Source organism: Aspergillus homomorphus (genome assembly GCF_003184865.1).
Source record: "Aspergillus homomorphus CBS 101889 unplaced genomic scaffold BO97scaffold_15, whole genome shotgun sequence".
In the NCBI taxonomy this organism is placed as follows: Eukaryota; Fungi; Ascomycota; class Eurotiomycetes; order Eurotiales; family Aspergillaceae; genus Aspergillus; species Aspergillus homomorphus.
The window spans coordinates 451,202-472,723 of NW_020291901.1; the positions used below are offsets into that span (position 1 = coordinate 451,202).

Genomic DNA, 21,522 nt, shown 5'->3' on the forward strand with positions numbered 1-21,522 from the left:
GAAGGATATCGAATCATCCTCTCAGCTGGGCAGGAATTCCCTGACCCGAGAACGGGTTTCCGAGGTCAACCGTGGAGAGGGGAGGGGGGAAGAGGGGATCCGGGGACCCCAATCATAAGCCATTATTCAGCGAGCTCCGAATCATGTCAATGGGCGCATACGAGATTCGCGAAACAGACTGGATTGTGGGAGAGGGAGAGGGGGTCACGAAGAGGGGACCGAGTGGACATGAATCGGGATGGATCGGCATGAATGCCTGCCTAACCCGGTGGTAAGTAGACTCGAGTGATCGAGTCGAAGGAAGGGCAAGCCAACAACAACAACAACAACGACAACACCAGTGAACGGTGCAGGGACGGTGGCCGGGATGCAGATTGCCGACTAGAATTGCAGGGTGCAGCAGCCAAGTCGGCTGTGCGATGCTGTGTGACGGTGGTCCTCTCACACCGATTATTGCTTGGATAGCTTAGCTTTGTCGGGATGCTTGGACATACGGGTCGTCGGTCGGTACAGAGTCAGACAGATGGGATGGCCTGATTGCAGGAAGGAAAGGGGGTTCACGAGACCAAGCCGGCTTTTCCTTTTTATTCAACGGTTCTGGAATGATCTCTCCGTAATACTCGGGGGAAAGCAAGGCCGGGGGTGTGTGTGTGTGTGTGTGTGTGTGTGTTTGGGTGTGGAAATCGGCTGATTGAGAGAGAGAGAGAGAGAGAGAGAAAAAGAATTGTGGAGCCCCGCCCGGACAATCCTCGAGTTCTTTTTTGCTGTTCTTTTTTTCCCCCGGAGCACATGACTGCCGATTGCCGAATTGGGTAACCAGGGTCTCGGCCCCCCGCCCGTCTTTCCCCAGACCGTCTTAGTCAACTGGCAACTGGTGACTGCATTTTCTGTCTGCCTTTTTTTAAACAGTGCGGGTGAAAGACTAGGCCAGGAACAAGAGTCACCACGGGCAGACACAGACACAGACACAGACACATAGAACAACAGCCCAGTACATACTCCGAAAATGCCTGAACCTGCAGTCATATCCTACCCTGCTAGCTTTCCAGCTGAACCCTGTGGTGGCTGATCCTAATTAAATCTGTGTAAGTAATCCCTCAGGAACCATCCATCCATCCCTCCGTGCAACCAACCAACCCGCTGCTGCTGGGTTAGCCGAGGAAAACGGCTTCTGAAAACCCTCGCGACGGAATCGCCCGCCCCGAGCCACGGATTGGCGGATTTTCTCCCTGCACGCCCTTCCTCCAATGCGGGTGTAATGGTGTATTGAATCAAACCACTATCGCCACTAGATTGATTGTCTTAGGTAAAGTCCTACCTCGGCTGGGCTTAGGGGTCTGAAGAGTTTGCAAAGAATCTGCCTACTGGCGCTCGGTGCCCCGTGCTCGGCCATCTGCTCTCACGGCTTTCCTGGGCGCCGGTCTCGCCTAGTTGCGGATGGCATATGGATATCGTCATTATCATTATAGGTAGCAATAGAAAGTAATTAATATACCGAGTACCCAAAACCAAGACCCTTCCAAGGCAAACGAACCAGAGGCACCCAATGGACATAATTCAGGATGGAGAAACCGGCATGTAGTTGCAGGCCTGTGCAAGCGGGGTCAGGAAATCCCTGAATATAGCCAGGCCAGAAACCTGAATCATCCCCTGAGTCAGCCCTAATTAACCGGCAGGCCTTGATGGCCAGAGGGCCGGCTGCATTTGGGCTGCAAAACCCCGATCTCATCCCGGCCCTTTTCTAGACCAATCTCCATTCGGCAATGCCTGCCCACGACATCGCCACCTGGTTGACACGGCGCCAATACTCCTCCGCCGTGAGAGGCACACCTCGGGGGTCTGTCCGATCCCCAAAACGGGTTAACACCACCACCTGCACCGTCTGACCCGGCGTGCCTAAAGTTCGAACATCCGGCACATCCACGTACCACAGATCTCCGCCGCCGCCGGGGTTAGTGCCCCGATAGTGCGTGAAAACCAACCGATCGTCCTGTCGGCCATCCGCGCCGTGCACCACCAGCAGGAATAGACCTGGCTGGGCCCGACTGTGATGCTCCAAGGTCCAGTGCTCGCAGATGAGTTCGAACTGGAATCGCAGCGGCCCGCCCTGCTGCACCGCGATCTCTTTGGCCGCCGGGCGATAGGTGCGGGCTCCGATGCTGTGCTGCTCCGCATGCGCGAAGATCACCGGCTGCTCGGCCCATAAAGGGGAGGCGGGATTGCCCAGGATGTATTCTTCCCAAGTGATTCCAGAACGGCCGTCATCCCGGTAGAACTCGTTCGCGTTGGAGGGAAAGTGTCTGAGGCCGAATTCGTCATTGGTTTCCGTGAACTTGGTCGGATTGAATTGTCTTCGGTAGGGCTGACCCGGCCCCTGGACACATCCCGCCCCCCAACAGGCGTCGATGAGCTTCCACTGGCCATTATCAATCTGTACAACGTTCCACTCATGGTTCCCGTCGAAAGGTGGAAGCGCCGAGCCAGGAACAGGATCCGAGTACCCGGTTCCCTTACCGTGGCCATGAATCACACGACATTCGAGGCCTGCCTGGGTAGCGAGGACCTGAAAGAGCCTCGCATACCCCTCACAGACCGCCAACCCGGACGCCAACGTGCTCGCAGGCGTCGACGGTTGCAGGTTATTGCCATAGAAAGCATCTACATCATAATCGATGTTATGATGCATCCAGGTAAAGATGACGCGAGCCTTGTCTGTGGGCGAGGGGAAGGGCGCCGTGAGCTCTCTTGCCAGCCAGCCCAGGTCGTGAGTCGGGAGCGTCGCACGCGGGTATCGAGCAGCGTGAGCATCTGGGGCCGAGAAATCCCGGCATTTTAGACAGGCCACTGTCGGCGTTACAGTCGGTGTCACAGCCGGTGAACTAGTCGCAGGTAGGCGAGGCTTGCTGGCTTGAAGTCTGGAGAGATCCGGTGGGGGCGGGCGAGAGGCCAATGGCACCGGCGGAGGAGCGCCACTCGTTTCAACCGGAGGAGAATTCTTAGTGATCCCTGCGAATCCAGCCTGCTGCAGCTTACCCAGAGCGGCGGTCGATGGAGGAGGCGGAGGCAGCCTTCTGGTGGGGAGTGTCGGTCTACTTTCGGTGGAGGCATCCCCATTTGTGCTGGGTGACCTGTCGCTGCTAATCCTGGACGGGAGCCGTGGAGGCGGTCGGGGCTGCTGAGAACCTATACTATCGGTGGAGCAGTTACTTTGAGTAGAACCCCTGCGCGCGGGCAGTCGGGGCACCGACAGACTGCTATTGCTTTTCATAGATGTCGCTGAGGGTCGAGACGGCAACTGGGCTTGTCGTTTGGGAGGCAAGGGAGGTAATTCTACCTCGCCCCATGCGGGCGGCAGCGAGCGACCTGTGCCGGAATCGGAGGAGGCCACGGAGGTGATTGTTGCTCTGCCCGTACTGGTTGTGGTCGAACGAGATATATCAGAGGCCATCGACTCCCGCGACACTTTCCGGGAGGGATTGGTCGGTCGTCGGGGTGGTAGTGCAGGGCGCTGTTGGACCGCCTGTTGATCGGAAGGCTTGCGCACGGGCAATGGTGGGGGCGACTTGAATTTGGCCGGTGCGGGGGTGGGCGATGGCCGTGGGACGATTGGTCTAGGGAATGATTCATCGTAGGTAGGCGGCGGAGACTGATTGTGAGTCCATCCATTGCTGCCAGCAGCGTCATTGTCGTTGCAAAGATTGAATGTTCTTGGTTTCGGAGGAGCAGCCGGGCGGATGGGCGACGGCGTGGGCTGGATCAAGGTCGGCTCGCTGGCCTCGGCGCCTCCAGTCTGACCCGCTTGGGCGTGTTTCAACGCCGCAATCCGTTGCTTAATAGACATGACTTGTGATTCGTCTGCCATCCTGGACGGTGGGTGAGTACAGAGCTATAGACACGGAGAATGAGGAGAAACACGAGAAAAAGAAAATGAATGATGACCCGAGGAGGATCGTGTTCAGAGAGATACAGCGGACGAATGGGAGAAGCGTGCCTGAGGGGTTGCCGCAGTCAGGAACGCGCAGAGGGGGAAAGAGATGAACGAGTCAAAGAAAGGTGACAAGAGAACAGATTGAGACAGAATAAAAAGAATGAGAGGGAGATATATCAAAAGAGAGAAGACTTGGCGGCGGGGGAACCAGAAGATAGTAAGAGAGAGAGAGAAAGATAGAGGAAGAAATAGATGGGGGCGATGAATGAAGCTGGAGGCAGTCAGTCAGGTCAGTCAGCCCTGCTTGATTGAGGTTGAAACTGCTAAGTTACTGCCTGCGTGTGGATGCCTGAGGCGGAGGCGGTGATTCCTGCCTTGTTTTTATTTCCCCTGAAGTTCCCCTGCCGTCAGCCCTGTTTATGGATCCTGCCAATAAGTTATAGATAGACATGCCCGGGACCCGACAGCAGTCAAATTCTCTCACTAGTCTACAGAATCTACAGAATCACGATACATGAACTTCTCTCCCTTTGACGAAAACCTGCACAATATTCCGATCATCGCCTGTCATGAGAAACTTCTCAAACACCGTCCTCACATCATCGTTCTCCTCCACCGGCGCCATGACACCCGTCTTCCCATCCGCCCGTATGAGCAACGCATCGAATTCCTTGCCAACCAAAAAATTCCCAACCTTGCCTTCCAATCCACACACTCTCGCGCCTCCCAATGTAGCCATATAGAACCCCTCTGTGACATCCAATGGTTCATCACGTCCCTGCGTCATGGTACACCGGGCTGTAGAGACCACGAACGCCGCCTTCATCACTTCCAGCATCGAAGTTGAATATCCACCACCGCAGTCCGTCCCCAGCCCAACCTTGACCCCCCGTCGCAGATACTCCCGCACCGGCGCCACCATGAACTCATCCATTGTCACATTCGGGATCGGACAATGCGCGATCCCGCATTTCAACTGTGTGATCCGCTTGATCTCCGCATCCGAGAGATAGATCGCATGGGCTAGGATGCTACGCTCATTCAGCAGTCCAAGCCGCTCGTAGAGCTCCGTCTCACTTTTGTCCGCGGGGAATAGTGTCCGTGTGAAGTCCACCTCACCACGAGACTCATTGAAATGCGTCTGGATTGGTAAGTCGGGATTTCGAGTCGCGAGCTGCCCCAGTTGGACGAGAAGCTCCTCCTCGCAGCTGATTGCGAACCGGGGTGTTATCACTGGGGTGACCAGGGCATGATCTGGGTCCAGAGCTCGGACTTTTCCGATGAAGTCTTCTGTGCTTGTAACCGATTCGGTGACCGAGCTATCGCGATACCAGTCTGGTGCATGGCGGTTCATGTTGCATTTGCCGATCAGGGCTCGCTGACCCTGTGCCAGACAGATTTCAGCTAAGATGACGGATGCTTCGGCGTGTCGCGACCCATAGTAACAGGCGGTAGTGACTCCTTGCTGGAGGCTTCCTCGAACGCAAGCCGAATAGAGCTGCCGTGCGTAGTCCGGGTCGGCTAATCTAGCTTCGTGAGGGAAGGTGATTTCTTCCAGCCATTGCATAAGAGGGATGCCTCGGCCAGTGCCGCGCTGGGCCCATTGGGGAGCGTGGGTGTGGGTGTCGAGGAAGCCGGGAATGAAAAATTCAGTGGGCCCGAGGATAGTCAAGCGATATGCGGTTGGGCTCAGGTCATGATGCTGTTCCAGCAGTGGAGAGATGGCGGCTGTTGGCGTGGAAGGATGGATACCCTTGATGATGCCGGTCGGGGCGACGACGATTACCGTGTCGGTGAGGATCTCCAGCTCATTTGGAGAGATGGTATGAATCAGTGTGCCATAAAAGACCTGAATCCGGGACAGCTGGGTAGCCATGATATAGGGATGGTTGATAGATGAAGTGAGTGCAATAGTGAGAAACAAAAGGAAGGCCGTTGAGGGACAAATGAGGGGGTTCATGCTATCTAGCGGGGTAATCCTGGCTCTATTCTACACAAAGTTTCCCCAGCAACGCCGAAAGCTCCAAGTACATTATAGGGTATAATAGGTCGCCATTTCCTCTTGAAACCAGTCATAAGAATAGAACAATTGCTCTGCCAGTTGGGGATCAATCACTGGCACCATTCCGGAAGCATCTACCAGCAGAACGTCGTCCAGTACCGGCGCCATGGGTACCGGTGGTGCCATCAGAACATGCTGTGGCTGAGGAGGCAGAGGCTGCTCAGGGGCCAACAAAGGAGGAGGTGGGGCTGTAGATTGGGCAAGATGTTGGTGTTGGTGTTGCTGCTGCTGCTGCTGCTGCTGCTGCTGCTGCTGCTGTTCTTGTTGGTATGCGAAATGGCTAAAGATTGTGGTACTCTGATTGCGAAATGATTCTGCCAACCGCTCCACTCCTGGCCGACGCTTGCCAAACTCCTCCAGTATAACAATGACGGCCTGAATGGCACGCCGCATTGCTCGCTCTTCAGGCCGCCACGGCGCCACCAGGCCCTCACTAACAGTCTGCAGGTTGTGATTCAAACACCACAAGATGGTGATACCAGCAAAGTAAATCTGACTGAGAGTCAACCAAATCCACTTGAGCTTCCCTGCCGAGTAGCTGTCCCAGTACGACCGAAGCACCTGAATACTTGCGTCGCCGCAGCTTACAATGCTAGCAGCATCTGGCGTGGGATTTCGTGGGCTTGGGCGGTACATGAGCAGCAACGTCGTGGCATATAGATAGTCATAATAGCTGGTCGAATATAGCAATGCCGATGGATATACCGGAGCAGCTCGTCGCCACTCATCTAGCTCTTGACGAAAATGACTCAGCGTGACCACGACTTCAGCGGGCGGTGGTGGGGGTTGGTTGTTGTACACTGCGCGGGTCAGTAAGTGAGGGAACGATCGCAAACTATAAGCGACAACATAACCTACAGTAAGAATAAAGTCGGGAGAATATCCGGCGGAGACGCACCACCTGCAAAGGAATGGTCATGGCGCTGGCTGCCGGAGCCTCAGTCCAGTCATCATTGAATTCCCGCGGTAGGCTGACCGAGATGTCCTCGTCTGCGATGCCCAGCGGCCGCCCCAGGGTACTTGCAATCAATCGATCCAGATTATAAAGACTCCAGAAGGCTCGTTTCGCCATCTCCTCGTCGACCACGTTGGCCACGGGACGAGCTTTGTGTAATCCTAAACTGGTAGCCAGGCGAAGAGCCGTCCCCAGCAGGTGCCATACACTCGGTCCACTCGTGGCAAACATGGTGTACAATGCCATGCTCAGCAAAGCTCGCAGGGCCGCCAGGTCTTCGTTTTGTAACGCCGAGGGGAGTGTCTCGGTACCAGCTTGATAGAATTCTTCCGCCTTCGACCCATCGGATCCGATCAACAACGCGGTCGCAATAGTGATATGGTATGAGTTATGGACTTCGGGAGCAGGAACCTCGCCCGCATAGATGCGGCGCATGTTCGTAAGGAACTCGGTGCGGTTGAGGAAGGGGTACTGATAGCCCATGCTATCAAAATACTGGGAAGCGACTCGCTCCGCTTCCTCCAGTGAGGGAAGCCGAACCACCCGGGGGGCAGACGCGACGGGCCGGGCGACCGAGGGGCGGCGATGTTCCAACTGGTCCCGAAAGATTTCGCCCACGTTGGGCAACTCTGTACCCACGGCGGAGGAATTCGGCGGTGATCCGCTGTTGGACCCGACTGCGGCTGTAGGGGTTGTGGTCGCGGTGGTGGAGCGCGTGGGCGCCTCGCGCGCCATCATCATGGCCGGGACCTGATACCACCAGTCCGGATCGGCCTCCCCGTCCAATTGGGCCCCCGTCGGCCGTTCCGCGACCGAGATGCCCGTCTTGCGGCGTATGACCTCCTCCAGCCATCGGACCCGGTTCTGTAACGTCTCTAGCTGATCACGGGGAACGGAGGCCGCAGCGACCTGCGGACCCGGGGGCGGGATGGTACATCGAACACCGGCGCGTGTGCAAGCCGAACAATTGGGATATCGGAAGTCGCATTTCTTCTTCCTTTTGCGACAGAAGTCGCAGGCAGTCGAGACTCGTTTGCTGCGAGGCGGAGGAATAGGGGAAACCGACGCTTGGGATCGAGGTAGCGATGGTGGTTGTGGAGGCGGATGGTGTTGGTGCTGGTGATGCTGGTTCTGCTGGTGCGGGAGCGGGTGAGTTATCGGGGGCGGGAGCGATGGAGGTAAAGAGGGCGACAAAGCGTACGAAGGCGCAGTAGGAGTGATTGCGTTCGTTTGGGGACCACGAGACGTATGGGAGGGGACCGGCAGCGGATCGAGACGGAATTTGCCCAGCTGGTGTCGAAAGTCGGGGTCACGATTCGTCATGGTGCTAGTAGAGAAGCAGCAGGCCAAAGGGGGCGGCTCGGACCGCAGGCCATACCGAGATGGGGATGATGTTTCTTGTAAATGGTGATTGTGATTCTGATTGAGATGAGGTAGTTAGAGGTAGAGGAGAGGAACAGGAGAAGTGGGAAGAAGGGAAAGGGAGATTGAAACTCTGTTTGCTCAAAGTTGGGGAAAGTCAAGGTTGTTTGCTTTGCTGTTTGGCTTTGGGGAAGAAAGAGTGGGGAAGTGCAAAGCGCCGCCGCTTACTGCCGGTCGGTCGGGGATCACCGCCTGGCAGGCACGGGCACTGGCAGGCACTGGCACTAGGTATTGGGTTCGGTACGCCACTTGGAGAAGTTAAGTTGGCTGGTTGGAGTACTTTAGGAGGTCTGGACACTCACTCGCATGAATTCAGAGGGAAAGAATAAAAACGAAAGAAGGCAGTTATCGAAGAATAGTTTTAGACACTCAATTACTCCGCCTGATTCTACATTACTACCCACGTATTCCATCTCTTGAAACTCCCTAGAATGTCTATCATCTATGTACAATACTATACACATCCAAAGAGAAATCTAGTCGGGGTCATTCCCAGGTTCCTTTATCAGGCCCGAAGAACCCAGCTGCAGGCAGAGGTCGATATGGAGTGCCATGAGCATCCGTGGTCTGACCATACACCATATTTCCCCACCAGTTCAGTTTCCCCGCAGGCAGCGTGATGCAGAAGAAAATAATGACTGTCGCGACCGCGACTCCGGCATCAAGGGCAGCGGAGAGCACGTAATCTGCCTTAGTTAGCGAGAACTAAACACTTGACTGAGAATCAAGAGTGGACGACGTACTATACTTAGACCACCAGGCTGGCTTCCGTCGCCTCAATAGCCCGTTGAAGATGACATTGACTACCCACCACGAGGAGAAGTTGATGCCCGTCGCGGGAGGAACCAAACTCATTGCGCCAAACGCCACCGGCCAAGAGAGATAATTGAACTTCCTCCACCGCCGGCCTAACAGCCACGTGAGAACCACAACCACCGGGCCCACGAGGAAGAACCAAAGCAGGTTGCCATAGATATGGCCCGGGGAGAAGTTCCGCTCCGGCCCAAGGGCACCTGGTAGTAATAACCCCAGATTAGTTCATGTGCTTCGAGCGCGTGTGCAACCAAAGGGAGCCGCGTTGGAAAGGGGAGGTAGGGGGCTTTGGACTTACCCCAGATTAACGAGGAGGAGTAGGTCACGGCCCCATGCGGGCAACTAAAGCCTCCTGCGGCTTCAGGTGTACACACACCGTGAATCCGTGTGATCATAAAAACGGTCACACCGCACTGCACCACGGCTCCGATGAGCGTGGCAATTCCCTGGGCGATAAAAAGTGTTCGGGGGGCAATGTGAAGATAATGTGCCAATTTCATATCCGCCACGAATCTGAAGCCCATTGATATCAGCATTGGTCCTTAATCTGATCCCAGCCTGTGTTAACGACTTACTCCAGACCCTGGGACACGGCTACAAAGCCGTAGAACTTAAAAGCCATGTTTGCGACCGGCCGACCGAGGAACGCATACCCGCCGACAAACTCGGTGATCAGATTGAGCTGATTGCTGGAAATGTTGGTGACTGCCTTGATGATTCCGACGGGGATGAAGTAGATGATGGGCAGAAGAAAGGACACCAGCACGGCCCATGCCGGCAACCCCGTATGCCACACCTCGTTAGTCACAACGCTCAGCACAAACATGAGGACGGTGACGGCAGCAAACCACCACCAAGGGACCCTCTTGTAGGTCGCCATGAGCCGGCAATGGACGTCCTTCTGGTCACGTCCTTTCCACTGTTCGACTAAATCCTTCCCATGGTACAACGCCACGTGGAAAAAGATGCCGGTAAGATTAGCGAATGCGATGCCATACGTCAAGGCAAACCCCGCAGGCAAGAACATGGGGGAGTAATCGCGATACGCGTCTACATTGAAGGACCCATCTGGGTTCATCACCCGGGAGGTATTGTAAGACCTGCCCGTGTTGTCGAAGGTGTTCGAATTGAGAATGGGCAGATACGCGGAGTACCAGGTGTTGGTGTAGTAGATGATGGGACAAATCACCCAGTAGAACAAGACGAATGAACCCATGACATTCAGGCCCGCCCAGAAAGGGACCAATAGTGGGCTTTGATTCGCAAAAACAACCTGGGCCCAATCGAACGTCAACAGGGACATTCCCAGTCCTGTCACCTGGCCGAACAGCTGATTCACCACTACATTGTCGGGTACAATCCAACAGATAAAACTGAAGGTGCTGAGGGCGGAGAAAAGGTAGCCAGGAACGAAGTACCAGATCGTGCCCAAAACAAAGACGATCAGGAAGAACCGGAGTCGGCTAATGATCCACCCGTCGGCAACGAGGTTTTTGCGCGAATGCAGGGACGAAAGTAGGGCTGCATTCGACAGCACCTGCGGCCAGATCATGGTTGCCGGGCCCACCAGCCAGCGCGATGCCATGCCCGCCAGGCCAAAGCCGAACAGCTGACTCGTGATTACCAGCAGGATTTCGAATCCGCCGTGAGAAGGCATGCCATAGAATTTGACCATGGCCTCAATCATCTGAGTGGCTGCCGCCGATCCGAACGAGACATTGGCCATGATCGTGATCAAGGCATGCTCCTTGATGTTGAAATGGCGGTCCGGGTTCAACCAGCCCAGCGGCACCCACTGTGCCCAAGCGCATCCGATCGGATACGCCACCAACTGCGCGACTAATGCACTGATGGTTACGCTCGGTTGTCGCAAGCTAAAGAACTGGTTTAGGCCGCTTCCAACCTGCAATGAGGGGTGCTCGTCAGTGATTGAGGCCATCTCGCAGCCATCCCTGTAGCCGTGCCAGGGAGCCAATGCGCATGGTACATAGTACATACTATGGTAAAGACCACGCCAATCACCCACATGCGCACCGTGTTGACCGGCAAGTGCTGGTCATCGACCGGCCGGACCACCGCGCGGACCTCCGGGAATGGCGAATCATCAGCTTCATACGGAAGGATCTCTTCGGCATGGTAGTCGCTCAGTACGCTGGTGCTATCACTTATCGAGTCTAACGGGGGTTCCTACGGGACAGAGGACGGTCAGTGTTACATGCAAGGGCGATCCTCTGATTGGAGAGCGAACGATATGTCAGATCGGGGGTCGGTGACCGTCCTGTCATCTGTATGCGGGTGTCGTGCGACACGCGATGGTGGGGGAGCGAACAACCACGTGGGGGGATGCAATGAGGGGATTTATGACCACGAACAAAGTGACTCTGTGCTGGCACTTCCCATGGGGGTTTTGGATTGCATCGGGCATTATGGGTCTAACCCACCTGGATCGTCGATAACTTCTTTTCATCCGTCATCATCGTGTTCTCGTCTAGCCCCCTCCTTCGTTGCCCTGAGTGCCAGGGTGGTGAGGGGGTGAGAGAGTGTGGGGTGAATAACCCAATCGGCTAGAGGCTGGATGCGAGACACCCTCTCTCGGATCAGATGAAGCGAAGGACAATCTATCTGCAGAGTTGGCAGATTGGGGCGCTCTGGCTGGTCCGGGAGTTCCTGGACAGCTTTGGGCCACGAGAACAGTGGAGTTGCAGCGGTACAGTCGAGTAAAGCCTAAGCCTCTCGTACGGGCTAAGCCGCCACTAAGAGTGCCCTGAATTTCCGAAGAGAGTAATTTTAGTAGCAAGTCAAGCGGGACTGATTGATACACTGGTGTGGTTTCGAGAACATGTGGAGAGGGGGCGAGAGAGGGGAATTGGGAGAGGTTCAAGGAATTCAAGACTAAGATGATTTGTTTCTGTTTTTCTTGCTGTGATCAAGGTCAATGGAGAACTTGGGAAATGGAAAAGGAAGGGCAAATCCCGAAGCGAGGAAGAAAGTGACGTACATCCCTTCTCTCCAGACACCGAAGGCGCAAAGAAAGGGGGGCGATGGAAAAGGAGGGAAAACTTTGATACGGTAATAGGGTTGGTAAACCTAGGTAAGGATGCCGACGCCCGAGGACTTCTGAGGGGAGAACTTGAAGAAGTGTGACTATTTGGACAAGGTGGAAGTAAGTCTCCACCCACTATTTACAGACTTTAGACTACAGTTGTTTGGATCGCTTGTCTCGTATGCCAAAAGACGCTCTAGAACTGGCATCTGTGCAATTGATGTGCAGCCATGAAGAGCTTCGACCTGTTTCCATTACTTTGTCCCCCCCCCCCCCCCCCCCCCCCCCCCCCCTTAGTTATTTAAAAGCTCGGGAGCCAAAATCGTGTACCCCTCGTGGGATTCAAGCCACGATCGCATTACCGTCGATTGCAAGAGCCCGTGATATGTCATGACATGATGACATCCTCATAAGGATGAATTGAGGGGGGTTGGTTTCCCTTCCCAGTGGAGTCTCTCTGCCGTCTCTGTGCCATCTTACCATAGTAACCGGCAGAGAGCCCTACTTTGAGACCCCCGTGTATAATCGTCTGCCATTAATGCTATTAGCACTACTATACTTATCCAGCTCAGAGCTCAGTCTCTACACAGTTGCAATCTAACAACGGACATAACTCGGGCAATTGACATGGCTCTTCCCCTCTTCCTCGGTGCCGACTCACCTACACCGTACACGTACCCATCGTCATCGACGAAGGTTGGGGCAACGGACGCGCAAGAAAAGGACACTCGCACGGACGTGGACCGGTTTGCCACGCTGCGTACCGCGATCCCGCGCGTTGTGCAAGCCGGAGAGACCCCCGACCTGGAAAGTGAGGGTTTGGATCTGCAGTAAGGGCTAGTGCTGCCAAGTTTTCCCGCCTTTACAAACGTTGCTCATTGCTGTTACTGGATATGCTCGAGGGTGTTTTTGAAAGGGAACGGTGCGCAAGGTGACTTCAGGTCAGGGGAAGCGGAGACGGAGGACGAAAGCAATCCAGACCTTCCCTGCATCAACCTCTGTAGTCTAGATGCTACGACTATGATGACGATGACGGGCTTTTCAGTATGCCTAGGTCCGATTGTGCATCATCGGACAACATCCGTCCATGGCGTCCACGGCCGCGATGAGGCGGAGAATGCACGGGATGGTCGAAGATTGGAGGACGAGGGAGGGGGGCGGTGGCGGGGAGAGAGGGGAAGAGAAGGGCCTTATGTATGATTTGAGAGTTTTCCCATTCCTCAAACTGGGTCCGACCAGACCGAGTTACGCAGGTCTTGAGAATAGTTAAAGGATGATAAACTTGAGAGAACCGTGACCGTCGTCCGGAGTTGATGTAAATCAGCGGATCATCCCGATCGGTCGCTGATCGCATCACGTTTGCAGGTCGGGAGAGTGAAGTATGGAGTGATTAGGTGCCTGAGGCAGAAGAAGATGGAGAGTGGACGGAGAGTGGAGCAATAGCTTTGTGGCTGTTGGTCGATTCAGCCTCAAATGATAGTTAAATGGAAGTGAGACTGAGTATCACTGGCTGGGTGTGGTTCTGAATATACTCAATTAATACTATACTGTTGTATGTACTATGTAGTCAAGTCATTAGGTAAGAAGCTCACATTAACAATTCCCAATAACCTTCAATTTGATTGATCCTTAATCATCCTGAGCAAAGGCCTCCTCCGTCAGCTGCGTAAGCACTGGTGTAGCACTGTTAGTTGATAAGCCTCAGCAGCAACTAACCGCGACTAAGCTCTTTTTCTCAGGCTGAGCCCGACTGAGGAATCCCAGCGTGGCGCTTGACTGCAAGGGGAATGCGAGCCGGGTTGCAGACTGGCCGGTTGGGTTCTGGCCTTTGGGTTGCGGGCGCAGATGAGGTCAGATCTGGAGCCAACTAGTGGGAAAGCGCGTTCCCTGCCTTGGTCACGACCCGGATTTTCCTCTCTATGAAACCGGAATCTTCAACAGCAGTCCTTTGAACGAACCGAATGGATTAATCCATTCTTCTGGTGTGGTCTGTCTTTTTGCCCCTCCCTCCTCCCATTTTCAGACTGGTGGTGGCCTATTCTCATCTACTTACTATTTTATTCTTCTCTTTCTTCATTTACTTTTTTTTTTTTTTTTGGATATCCCTTTTTCCCCCTCCCCTCTCTCTTCAGGTTGGATCTTGGTGACCAGATCAGAATCAGGATCCAATATAACGAATGAGGCGTGCAGGGCAAAACTAAATCATCACGGGCAAAAACAGGCGAGGGAAGGGCAACATTCCCGATCGATAAATTGAGGGATGGCTGGATATCATAATTTATAGCTCCAGTGCTGTTTGTGCCTTATGATATGGTAGTGATTGCATGATTTTTGTTGATCGCTCTCTGTTTAAACCATCAGCAGCAGCAGCATCGTCAGCATCATCAATCTTTCTGACGGTTCGTTCTTTCGTATACAAGACTAAAAGGATCCACGGTCTGGCGGCTGATCATTTTTTTCTTTTTCTTTTTTTTCTTTTATTTTTATTTTTTACTTTTTTTTTATTTTCTCGCCTGCCTCCTTTTGCCTTCTAAGTACGAGTATTTGGCAATCTGCTTGCTTGCTTTGCTTGCTTGCTTCGCTCGCTTGCTTTGCTTGCTGCTGCACTGCTGCATTAGGACAAGACCAGCCCCGACTTGAGAAGTTAGTCAGGATTAATTCCTTACTAAGTTAAATTCTTTTTTAGGGAGCCGAAATTTGATCCCCGCGGCAGTCGGGCTTCGCTTCCGGCCAGTGGTTGGTCGATCCAGTCTTCTGACGGCTTACTGTTGACGTCGGTGGTGGTGTCGACTTGGTTGGTGTGTCTGAGTGCAGTTGACTGGTTCACTGTCTGTGGCTGTCTCTCTGTCTGTGTTCTTGTTCTTGTTCTTGTTCTTGTTCTTGTTCTCTGTCTGTCTGTCTCTCTGTCTACTTACTCCCTCCCATCTATTCGACCAGGTCTCTTGTCCTGTCCCCATCTATCCATCTATCCATCTATCCATCCATCCATCCAACCATCCATTCATCCATTCATCCCCCCCACCACCCTCCTCATTCCATTCCATCTGACACTGTTCTTCTTCTTCTTCTCTTTTACTATTACTTCCTCTAGTTCCTTTTCTCTACTTTTGTTTAAAGTGAAAGTGGTACAGAAAGGGAAGTCTTTTTTTTTTTCTTCCTAATCCATCTTCTCTCTTGTCCCCACCCTATTATCCACTCTTCTTCTATCTGTCTCTATAAGCAACTTTCGCCGCCAGGATCCTCCCTTTCTCTTAACCCTTCTCTCTCTCTTCTGCTCTTCATTTCCCCTCTTATACATATCTATTCTTTATCCTTCATACACTATTTTTAATACCCCTGCCTTGCACTACTCTCCCTCCCATTGTTGTCCCATACCTCTCCCCTCCGCCGCCCTGCACGTAGCCGCTGTTCATCCATGTGTGATTTACCATGGATCTCAACAAGCGGCTCTTTCGCCTCGACATCGAGAACAACAAGAGCCAACCGCCACCCCTCAATTTCACCATGGTCACCACTCCCCCCGATGAGGATGAAGACGACGAGCTTAGCCCCTTGAAGCTCCGTGAAGAATCCTCGAAACCTTCGCAGATTGATCTCGCTAAGCGCGTAGACCCCGTCGCGAATGTACAGCCGTTCGACGCCGCTCTGAGTCGCATTTATCGCCACACACCCACCCCGACCGTGGTGTTGGACGCTTCCTTGCAAGTCGTGGAAGTCTCAGATTCGCACTTGTCGTTTGCCGGCCTGTCAAGGGATGTGGCATTGGAAAGCTTCATTTGCGATATCTGTCCTCGCGTCATCCCCGCCCTCGACATTGCCACACTCTATGGCGCGCTTCGGGCGGCGATCACGTCGCGAGACATCCAGCATGTCGACAACATCCACCTGCCCGACCCCAACTCCTACTACTCACTGCGTATAACCCCGATCTACGAGAAGAGCACACTGTTGTACATGACACTCGAAGCGCACTCCATCACCAAGAAATTCTCTAACCCTACAAATAACCATCACTCCTATGTCAACGATACTTACAAGGTGCTTCTGGACACCGTCAAGGATTATGCCATCTTCATGCTGGACACGCGAGGTAACATCGTGACGTGGAACTCCGGTGCCGCCATTCTGAAAGGGTACAGCGCCCGAGACATCATCGGAAAGCACTTCTCCACATTCTACGGGGAGGAAGATCGTCTCGCTGATAAGCCTGGAAAGGAACTGGTCGTCTGTCTTCGGGAGGGCAAGGTGGAAGACGAAGGCTGGCGATACCGGAAAGACGGTTCACGATTCTGGGCTAACGTGCTGATCACCCCGATGTACGAGTTCGGGCGCCACATCGGCTTCACTAAGGTCACGCGGGACTTGACCGAGCGCAATGCCGCCGAAGCACGCATGATCGCCGCCTTCGAGGAGTCGGCCAAACTCAAGACCGATTTCTTGGCGAACATGAGCCACGAGATCCGTACGCCCATGAATGGCATGCTTCTCGCCTTGACGACACTTATGGAAGCGGGCTTGACCGAGCGGCAGCGTGAGTACGCCTCAATCATCGAGGATTCGACCTCCCTTTTACTGCAGGTCATCAACGATGTCTTGGATTACTCAAAACTGTCGTCTGGCTCCTTCTCGCTGCACCCTGACGCGTTCAGTGTCGACAATGTCACCGGTGCCGTGGTGCGCAATTGCAAAAGCACTTTGAAACCTGACGTGGAGCTGGTTAGTTACATCGCCCCGGGCTTCCCCTTACAGGTTGAAGGTGATCCTCTGCGGTACCGCCAGGTACTTCAGAACCTGGTGGGAAACGCAGTCAAGTTCACCGACAAGGGCTACGTCAAGATCCAGACCTCTTTCGCTGAAGATATGGCCGACCCGACGCTTCTCAACATCACCACGGAAGTGTTCGACACCGGAGTAGGAGTCCCTGAGGATGCGCATAGCTCACTGTTCACCCCATTCACCCGCTTTGCCGACTCAAGCACGAGAAGATATCAAGGTACAGGCCTTGGCCTGTCGATCTGCAAGAGTTTGGCGGAGCTTATGGATGGCAGTGTCGGTTTCCGACCAAATCCCGAAGGTCGTGGCAGTGTATTTTGGATGACGACCAAGATGCGTCGGGTCGATATTAAGGTACCTTTGCGGACCCTTAGTCCCGGTTCCCTTGTGGAGAACGATGAGGATATTGAGGCCAAAATTCACGCTCTCGCACCTCACAAATATGTGTTGCTTGTGGAAGATAATCTGGTGAATCAGATGGTCATGCTCAAGCTCCTCAAAAACATGGGCTTTGCCCGGGTCGATGCTGCTTGGGATGGAGCAGAAGCCGTGCGCCTGGTTAAGCAACAACCGTTTGCCTACAACTTGATTCTGATGGATATCAACATGCCGATTTTGGACGGTGTTGAAGCGACTCAGCAGATCCGGCAGATGGGGCTGGACGTCCCCATTATTGCACTTACCGGCAACGCGCTCAAGGGTGATGCGGAGATGTACATGGCTAAAGGCATGAGCGATTACATCGGGAAGCCTATTCATCGGAAACAGCTTACCCGGTTGATCTGGAAATGGATTGGCACCTGATTGGACACTAACAAGCCAATTTTGTTGTTCTGACCTGTCGTCTTTCGCAACAAACCGGTGGCTAATCTAATCGCTCTAGACCTGCTATCTGCGACGGCGCGTTGAGAGCTGGTCTCTGCCTCAATAGCCGCACCCCAACCAAGCAGCAGCCCAGATGGGGGAACCAAAGGTCCCTCGGCTACAGCGCAAGCTTATATCGCTCCCCGCACCCTGCGTTGCCGCTCCCTTCGTCTAGCAATAATTCATTGTTGCAACACCATGCTACACCAAGCAGCGAGACAAGTGGACGGTGTCAAATGACGAGTCTCATGACCAGCTTACCCACGAACCATTTCTCTGACGAGCCGTGTGCGCTTGAGCGCCACCATGAGTTGCAAGCATGCATGCATGCATGCATGCATGACTATGACTATGACCATGACCATGAAGTCTGGTCCCGATTATTTCTATAACATGAAAGCCGGGGATCTACCCCGAACGGCTCAAAATCGAGTATTGACACATAACCAAGCAGCGTACATACTGTTAATCTACAACGTGTTCATCTACATTAATAATCTATTGTTTCCATCAGAACCTCATTGCCGGTCAATGGGATGCATGACTTGAATTCGCTGTCCATGTTGTAATGTACTTGCTGTTCCATACTGTATATGTACCTGCTTCTACAAATCTTGTATGTATATGTTAACTTTAGAAAATACCCTTATTCATGAGACCCTTTCCCCGAGGTCCCTCTTCTCTCAAATCCCTCCACATTCTTCCCCCCATAAGTGCCCAGCCCCTCCCATAAACATGTACCTGCATCACATACTCCGAAACGAAGTCCCCACAGCCGGAGCGACTCCCATTCCCTTCCCTAGACCCCACTGCTAAATGAATATAGAGAAGAGGAAGAAGGCACCAATCCGACGATCGACCCACTCACTACTTTATACCCACCTAGTAGGCGGAGTGACCCCTCCCTCTGACGGCGTGGAGATATGCGGGCGGGCTCGCTTCTTCTTTCCTCAACAATGATGTAATCGATAATAAAAGATCCTCGTCACCAATGGAGATGAATCGATCCTGTCTTCTGCGTGATATGTGTGGGTTAGTTATCTATGTGCATGGTAGTGACTACCCGGCGTAATACATTTATAGATAGATGATCTTGCTGGGGTAGTTTCATTTCATTTGGGGTATGTGCATGTATCGGTTTAGATCCTGTGATTGTTCAGAATGCTTGCACGCTGGCAAATTGTGGAAAGGTGTGGGGTGGTAGACTGACGGGGGTAAGTACAGCTCTTCAGACACATTACCAGGCGGGTCTTTAGTAGCTGATGGGTAAGGGGTGGGCCAGAGGCTTGAGTTCTCTAGCTGAAGATAGCCTTACCTCAGCCCCCGCTTACCCTCCCCCCTTGGTTCGCTTCGCTTCACCAGCCATCGACAAGGGACAGGCTAAGTACAGTGGACCTGTTGTGACGGGTTTCTGATCTACGAGTCTACAAATCCATCGCGAGAAAGCAACCAAGCCCGTGGAGACCATTCTATTCAATCTAACCACCTGGAAATCATCTATACACATCACACATCATATATTCTTTTTCATATCTCGAAAAACAAAAGATTCATCAGTGACCAGCACATGCATCTAAACAACAACCTTGTGGGTAGCGGGCTTCTCCTCCTCCTCGCCGAAGATGTTGATATCCCAGCGGGGCTTGTTGGCGATGTAAGGGGTGTTGTAGCGTCTGCGGTCCTTGCCGAGGGAGGAGACCTTCTCGACCTCCTCGGGGGTGAGCTCGACCTCCTGGAAGTTCTCGACGATGCGCGAGGGCGTGACCGACTTGGGGATCACACTGTGGCCGCCGACCTGGGACCAGGCGAGGATGACCTGGGCCGGGGTGACGGTCTTGCCCAAGCGCTGGGAGGCGGACTCGGCGACTTCCTTGACTTCGGGGCGGGTGACCAGGAGAGGGACGCCGAAGCCGTTGTTACCGAAGGCCTGTGATTTTGATTCGTTGTCAGTTCTGGGTTGTGAAGCTAGAAAAGAGAAGGTCTAGGGCTGGACTGGGCAGTGGGAAACGTACGGAGTAGGCGGTGATGTGGATGTTCTTCTTCTTGGCGTATTCGATCATCTCGTTGCTCTGCAGGACGGGGTGACGCTCGAGCTGGTTGACGGCGGGGACAACGCCGGTGCCGTTGATGATGGCCTCGAGCTGGTGCGGAGATCAGTTTGCTTGTTCAGAATGTAGTTGTGGGCTTCAGAGTAGCTTACGTGCTCAATGGTGTGGTTGGAAACACCAACGGTGCGGGCCTTGCTCTTGGGGAGCTTGGTCACGGCTCTCCAGGTGTCGACAATGGAGATCTCGTCGTCGAAGGCAACATCGCCGCCCTCGACGGTGCTGTTCTCAACCAGGGGGAAGTAGTCGGAGCCGCGGGTGAAGGCGACGGGCCAGTGGACCAGGTAAAGCTGGGTCTGTCAGCCAATCTATATACAGTGGAAGAGTATGGTGTTCCTACGTCGAGGTAGTCCAGCTCGAGCTCAGCAAGGCACTCGTCCAGGGCCTTCTCGACATCGTCGGGGTGGTGCTGGCTGCGGGGCGTTAGTTGGAGTCGTGCGTGTGCTGCCAATCAGACTGACCTGTTCCAGAGCTTGGAGGTCTGGGGCGAGTTAGCAATGGATATGACCGTCACGGGGAGATTATACGCACGATGAAGATGTCCTCACGCTTGAGGCCGGGAACATCCTTGTAGGCGCGCTTGATACCCTGGGCAACCTCGCGCTGGTTCTGGTAGCTTCGAAGGGTCAGTATGTATGGTCGATTGGCTGCATTGAATCGCTTACATGGTGGCCAAGTCCTAGATTGGGTCAGCTTCTAACTCTGTCGGAGTGAGGTTCAGGAAAACCTACCAAGTGACGGTAACCGGCCTTAAGGGCCTCGTAGACGGCCTCACCGACCTGACCGGGGGCGGACTGCCAGGTGCCGAATCCCAGCTGGCTGCAAGAGGTCAGCGCTTGCTTTATGCGCCGAGAGGATGAGCAACTTACGGGATCTCGTGGCCGGAGCTGAGGGTGACCTTCTTTCCGAGAGACATTGTGAGAAGATATGAAGATGTTCAATGGATGATACGAAGGAGGAAGAGGAAGAGGAAGAGAGCGGGAAGTTAGGGAGGATTGAGGAGGAAAAAAGAGAAGGAGAAGAGAGGAAGAAGAGGAGGGAATGGAGGAAGAAATACGGAGGAGTCTGGGTGGATAGTGGGGGGAAGAGAAGAGGAGAGGAAGCCAGTCACGACAGGATTGCCTCTTCTGACGAACTAAACTAATTATCCTGTCGATACTAACTGCGACTAGTAGTAACTACTCCTGCCTCTTTTTTTTTACCCCGCCAGTCGTTCAAAACAACCCCTCGGTGGGGCAGAGCGTGGGATGGCCTCAGGTTCAACTCGCTTTGAACCCCCCCCCTTCAACCGATTTCAACGTGTTCTATTCCGATCAATAAGTTGTCCGGTTGCCAATCCAGTATTGTCCCGAGCAAGCAGGTACCAGCATCTCCGAGTGCTGCACAGCCTTGTTCATCTGCCAGCATTCCGCCGACCTGCATCTGGCAAAGAGTACCTGGGATGTACAATGCACGTACACGCAGTGTGTCAAGAAGCATGATGTCACGGATGAGATTCCTCCGTCTTCTTTGCCCTTCAATTGCGGATTTATTGGTGGAGACCACAGCCCAAACACC

General features: G+C 53.7%; 5 protein-coding genes across 5 annotated transcripts; 1 reads left to right on the top strand and 4 right to left on the bottom strand.

Annotated features, from left to right (window-relative positions):
* Positions 1 to 1,445: 1,445 nt before the first annotated feature.
* On the bottom strand, positions 1,446 to 4,191 carry BO97DRAFT_405198 (uncharacterized protein). Its single transcript, XM_025695133.1, has one exon. The coding sequence runs from the start codon at positions 3,860 to 3,862 to the stop codon at positions 1,742 to 1,744; it is 2,121 nt and encodes a 706-aa protein (XP_025552134.1). The 5' UTR covers positions 3,863 to 4,191; the 3' UTR covers positions 1,446 to 1,741.
* Positions 4,192 to 4,433: 242 nt separating this feature from the next.
* On the bottom strand, positions 4,434 to 8,406 carry BO97DRAFT_470076 (uncharacterized protein; the record flags this gene model as incomplete). Its single annotated transcript, XM_025699910.1, has 3 exons — positions 6,849 to 8,406; positions 5,998 to 6,790; positions 4,434 to 5,889 (listed from the first exon to the last, which is right to left on the bottom strand). Exons 1-3 carry the CDS (start codon positions 8,266 to 8,268, stop codon positions 4,434 to 4,436), a joined length of 3,669 nt encoding a protein of 1,222 aa, XP_025552135.1. The 5' UTR covers positions 8,269 to 8,406.
* Positions 8,407 to 8,805: 399 nt separating this feature from the next.
* On the bottom strand, positions 8,806 to 11,748 carry optF (small oligopeptide transporter, OPT family). Its single transcript, XM_025695134.1, has 6 exons — positions 11,622 to 11,748; positions 11,179 to 11,367; positions 9,756 to 11,083; positions 9,479 to 9,693; positions 9,111 to 9,380; positions 8,806 to 9,053 (listed from the first exon to the last, which is right to left on the bottom strand). Exons 1-6 carry the CDS (start codon positions 11,655 to 11,657, stop codon positions 8,854 to 8,856), a joined length of 2,238 nt encoding a protein of 745 aa, XP_025552136.1. The 5' UTR covers positions 11,658 to 11,748; the 3' UTR covers positions 8,806 to 8,853.
* A 3,668-nt stretch (positions 11,749 to 15,416) lies between these two features.
* fos-1 (sensor histidine kinase/response regulator Fos-1/TcsA) lies at positions 15,417 to 17,983 on the top strand. Its single transcript, XM_025700858.1, has one exon. The coding sequence runs from the start codon at positions 15,653 to 15,655 to the stop codon at positions 17,798 to 17,800; it is 2,148 nt and encodes a 715-aa protein (XP_025552137.1). The 5' UTR covers positions 15,417 to 15,652; the 3' UTR covers positions 17,801 to 17,983.
* A 1,450-nt stretch (positions 17,984 to 19,433) lies between these two features.
* On the bottom strand, positions 19,434 to 20,881 carry akr1 (putative aldehyde reductase (AKR1); the record flags this gene model as incomplete). The annotated part of the gene is made up of 9 exons (XM_025696318.1): positions 19,434 to 19,787; positions 19,873 to 20,001; positions 20,061 to 20,261; positions 20,306 to 20,378; positions 20,427 to 20,446; positions 20,497 to 20,581; positions 20,631 to 20,644; positions 20,697 to 20,784; positions 20,835 to 20,881. 9 exons carry the CDS (start codon positions 20,879 to 20,881, stop codon positions 19,434 to 19,436), a joined length of 1,011 nt encoding a protein of 336 aa, XP_025552138.1.
* Between the last annotated feature and the right edge of the window lie 641 nt (positions 20,882 to 21,522).

Bases quoted from the DNA above. Each gene is read 5' to 3' on its own strand.
- BO97DRAFT_405198 (XM_025695133.1), bottom strand. From the start codon at position 3,862: ATGGCAGACGAATCACAAGTCATGTCTATTAAGCAACGGATTGCGGCG.
- optF (XM_025695134.1), bottom strand. From the start codon at position 11,657: ATGATGACGGATGAAAAGAAGTTATCGACGATCCAG. The intron at 11,368-11,621 runs GTGGGTTAGACC...TCTGTCCCGTAG, and splicing joins AGAAGTTATCGACGATCCAG to GAACCCCCGTTAGACTCGAT. The intron at 9,054-9,110 runs GTACGTCGTCCA...TAACTAAGGCAG, and splicing joins AGCCTGGTGGTCTAAGTATA to ATTACGTGCTCTCCGCTGCC.
- fos-1 (XM_025700858.1), top strand. From the start codon at position 15,653: ATGGATCTCAACAAGCGGCTCTTTCGCCTCGACATCGAGAACAACAAG.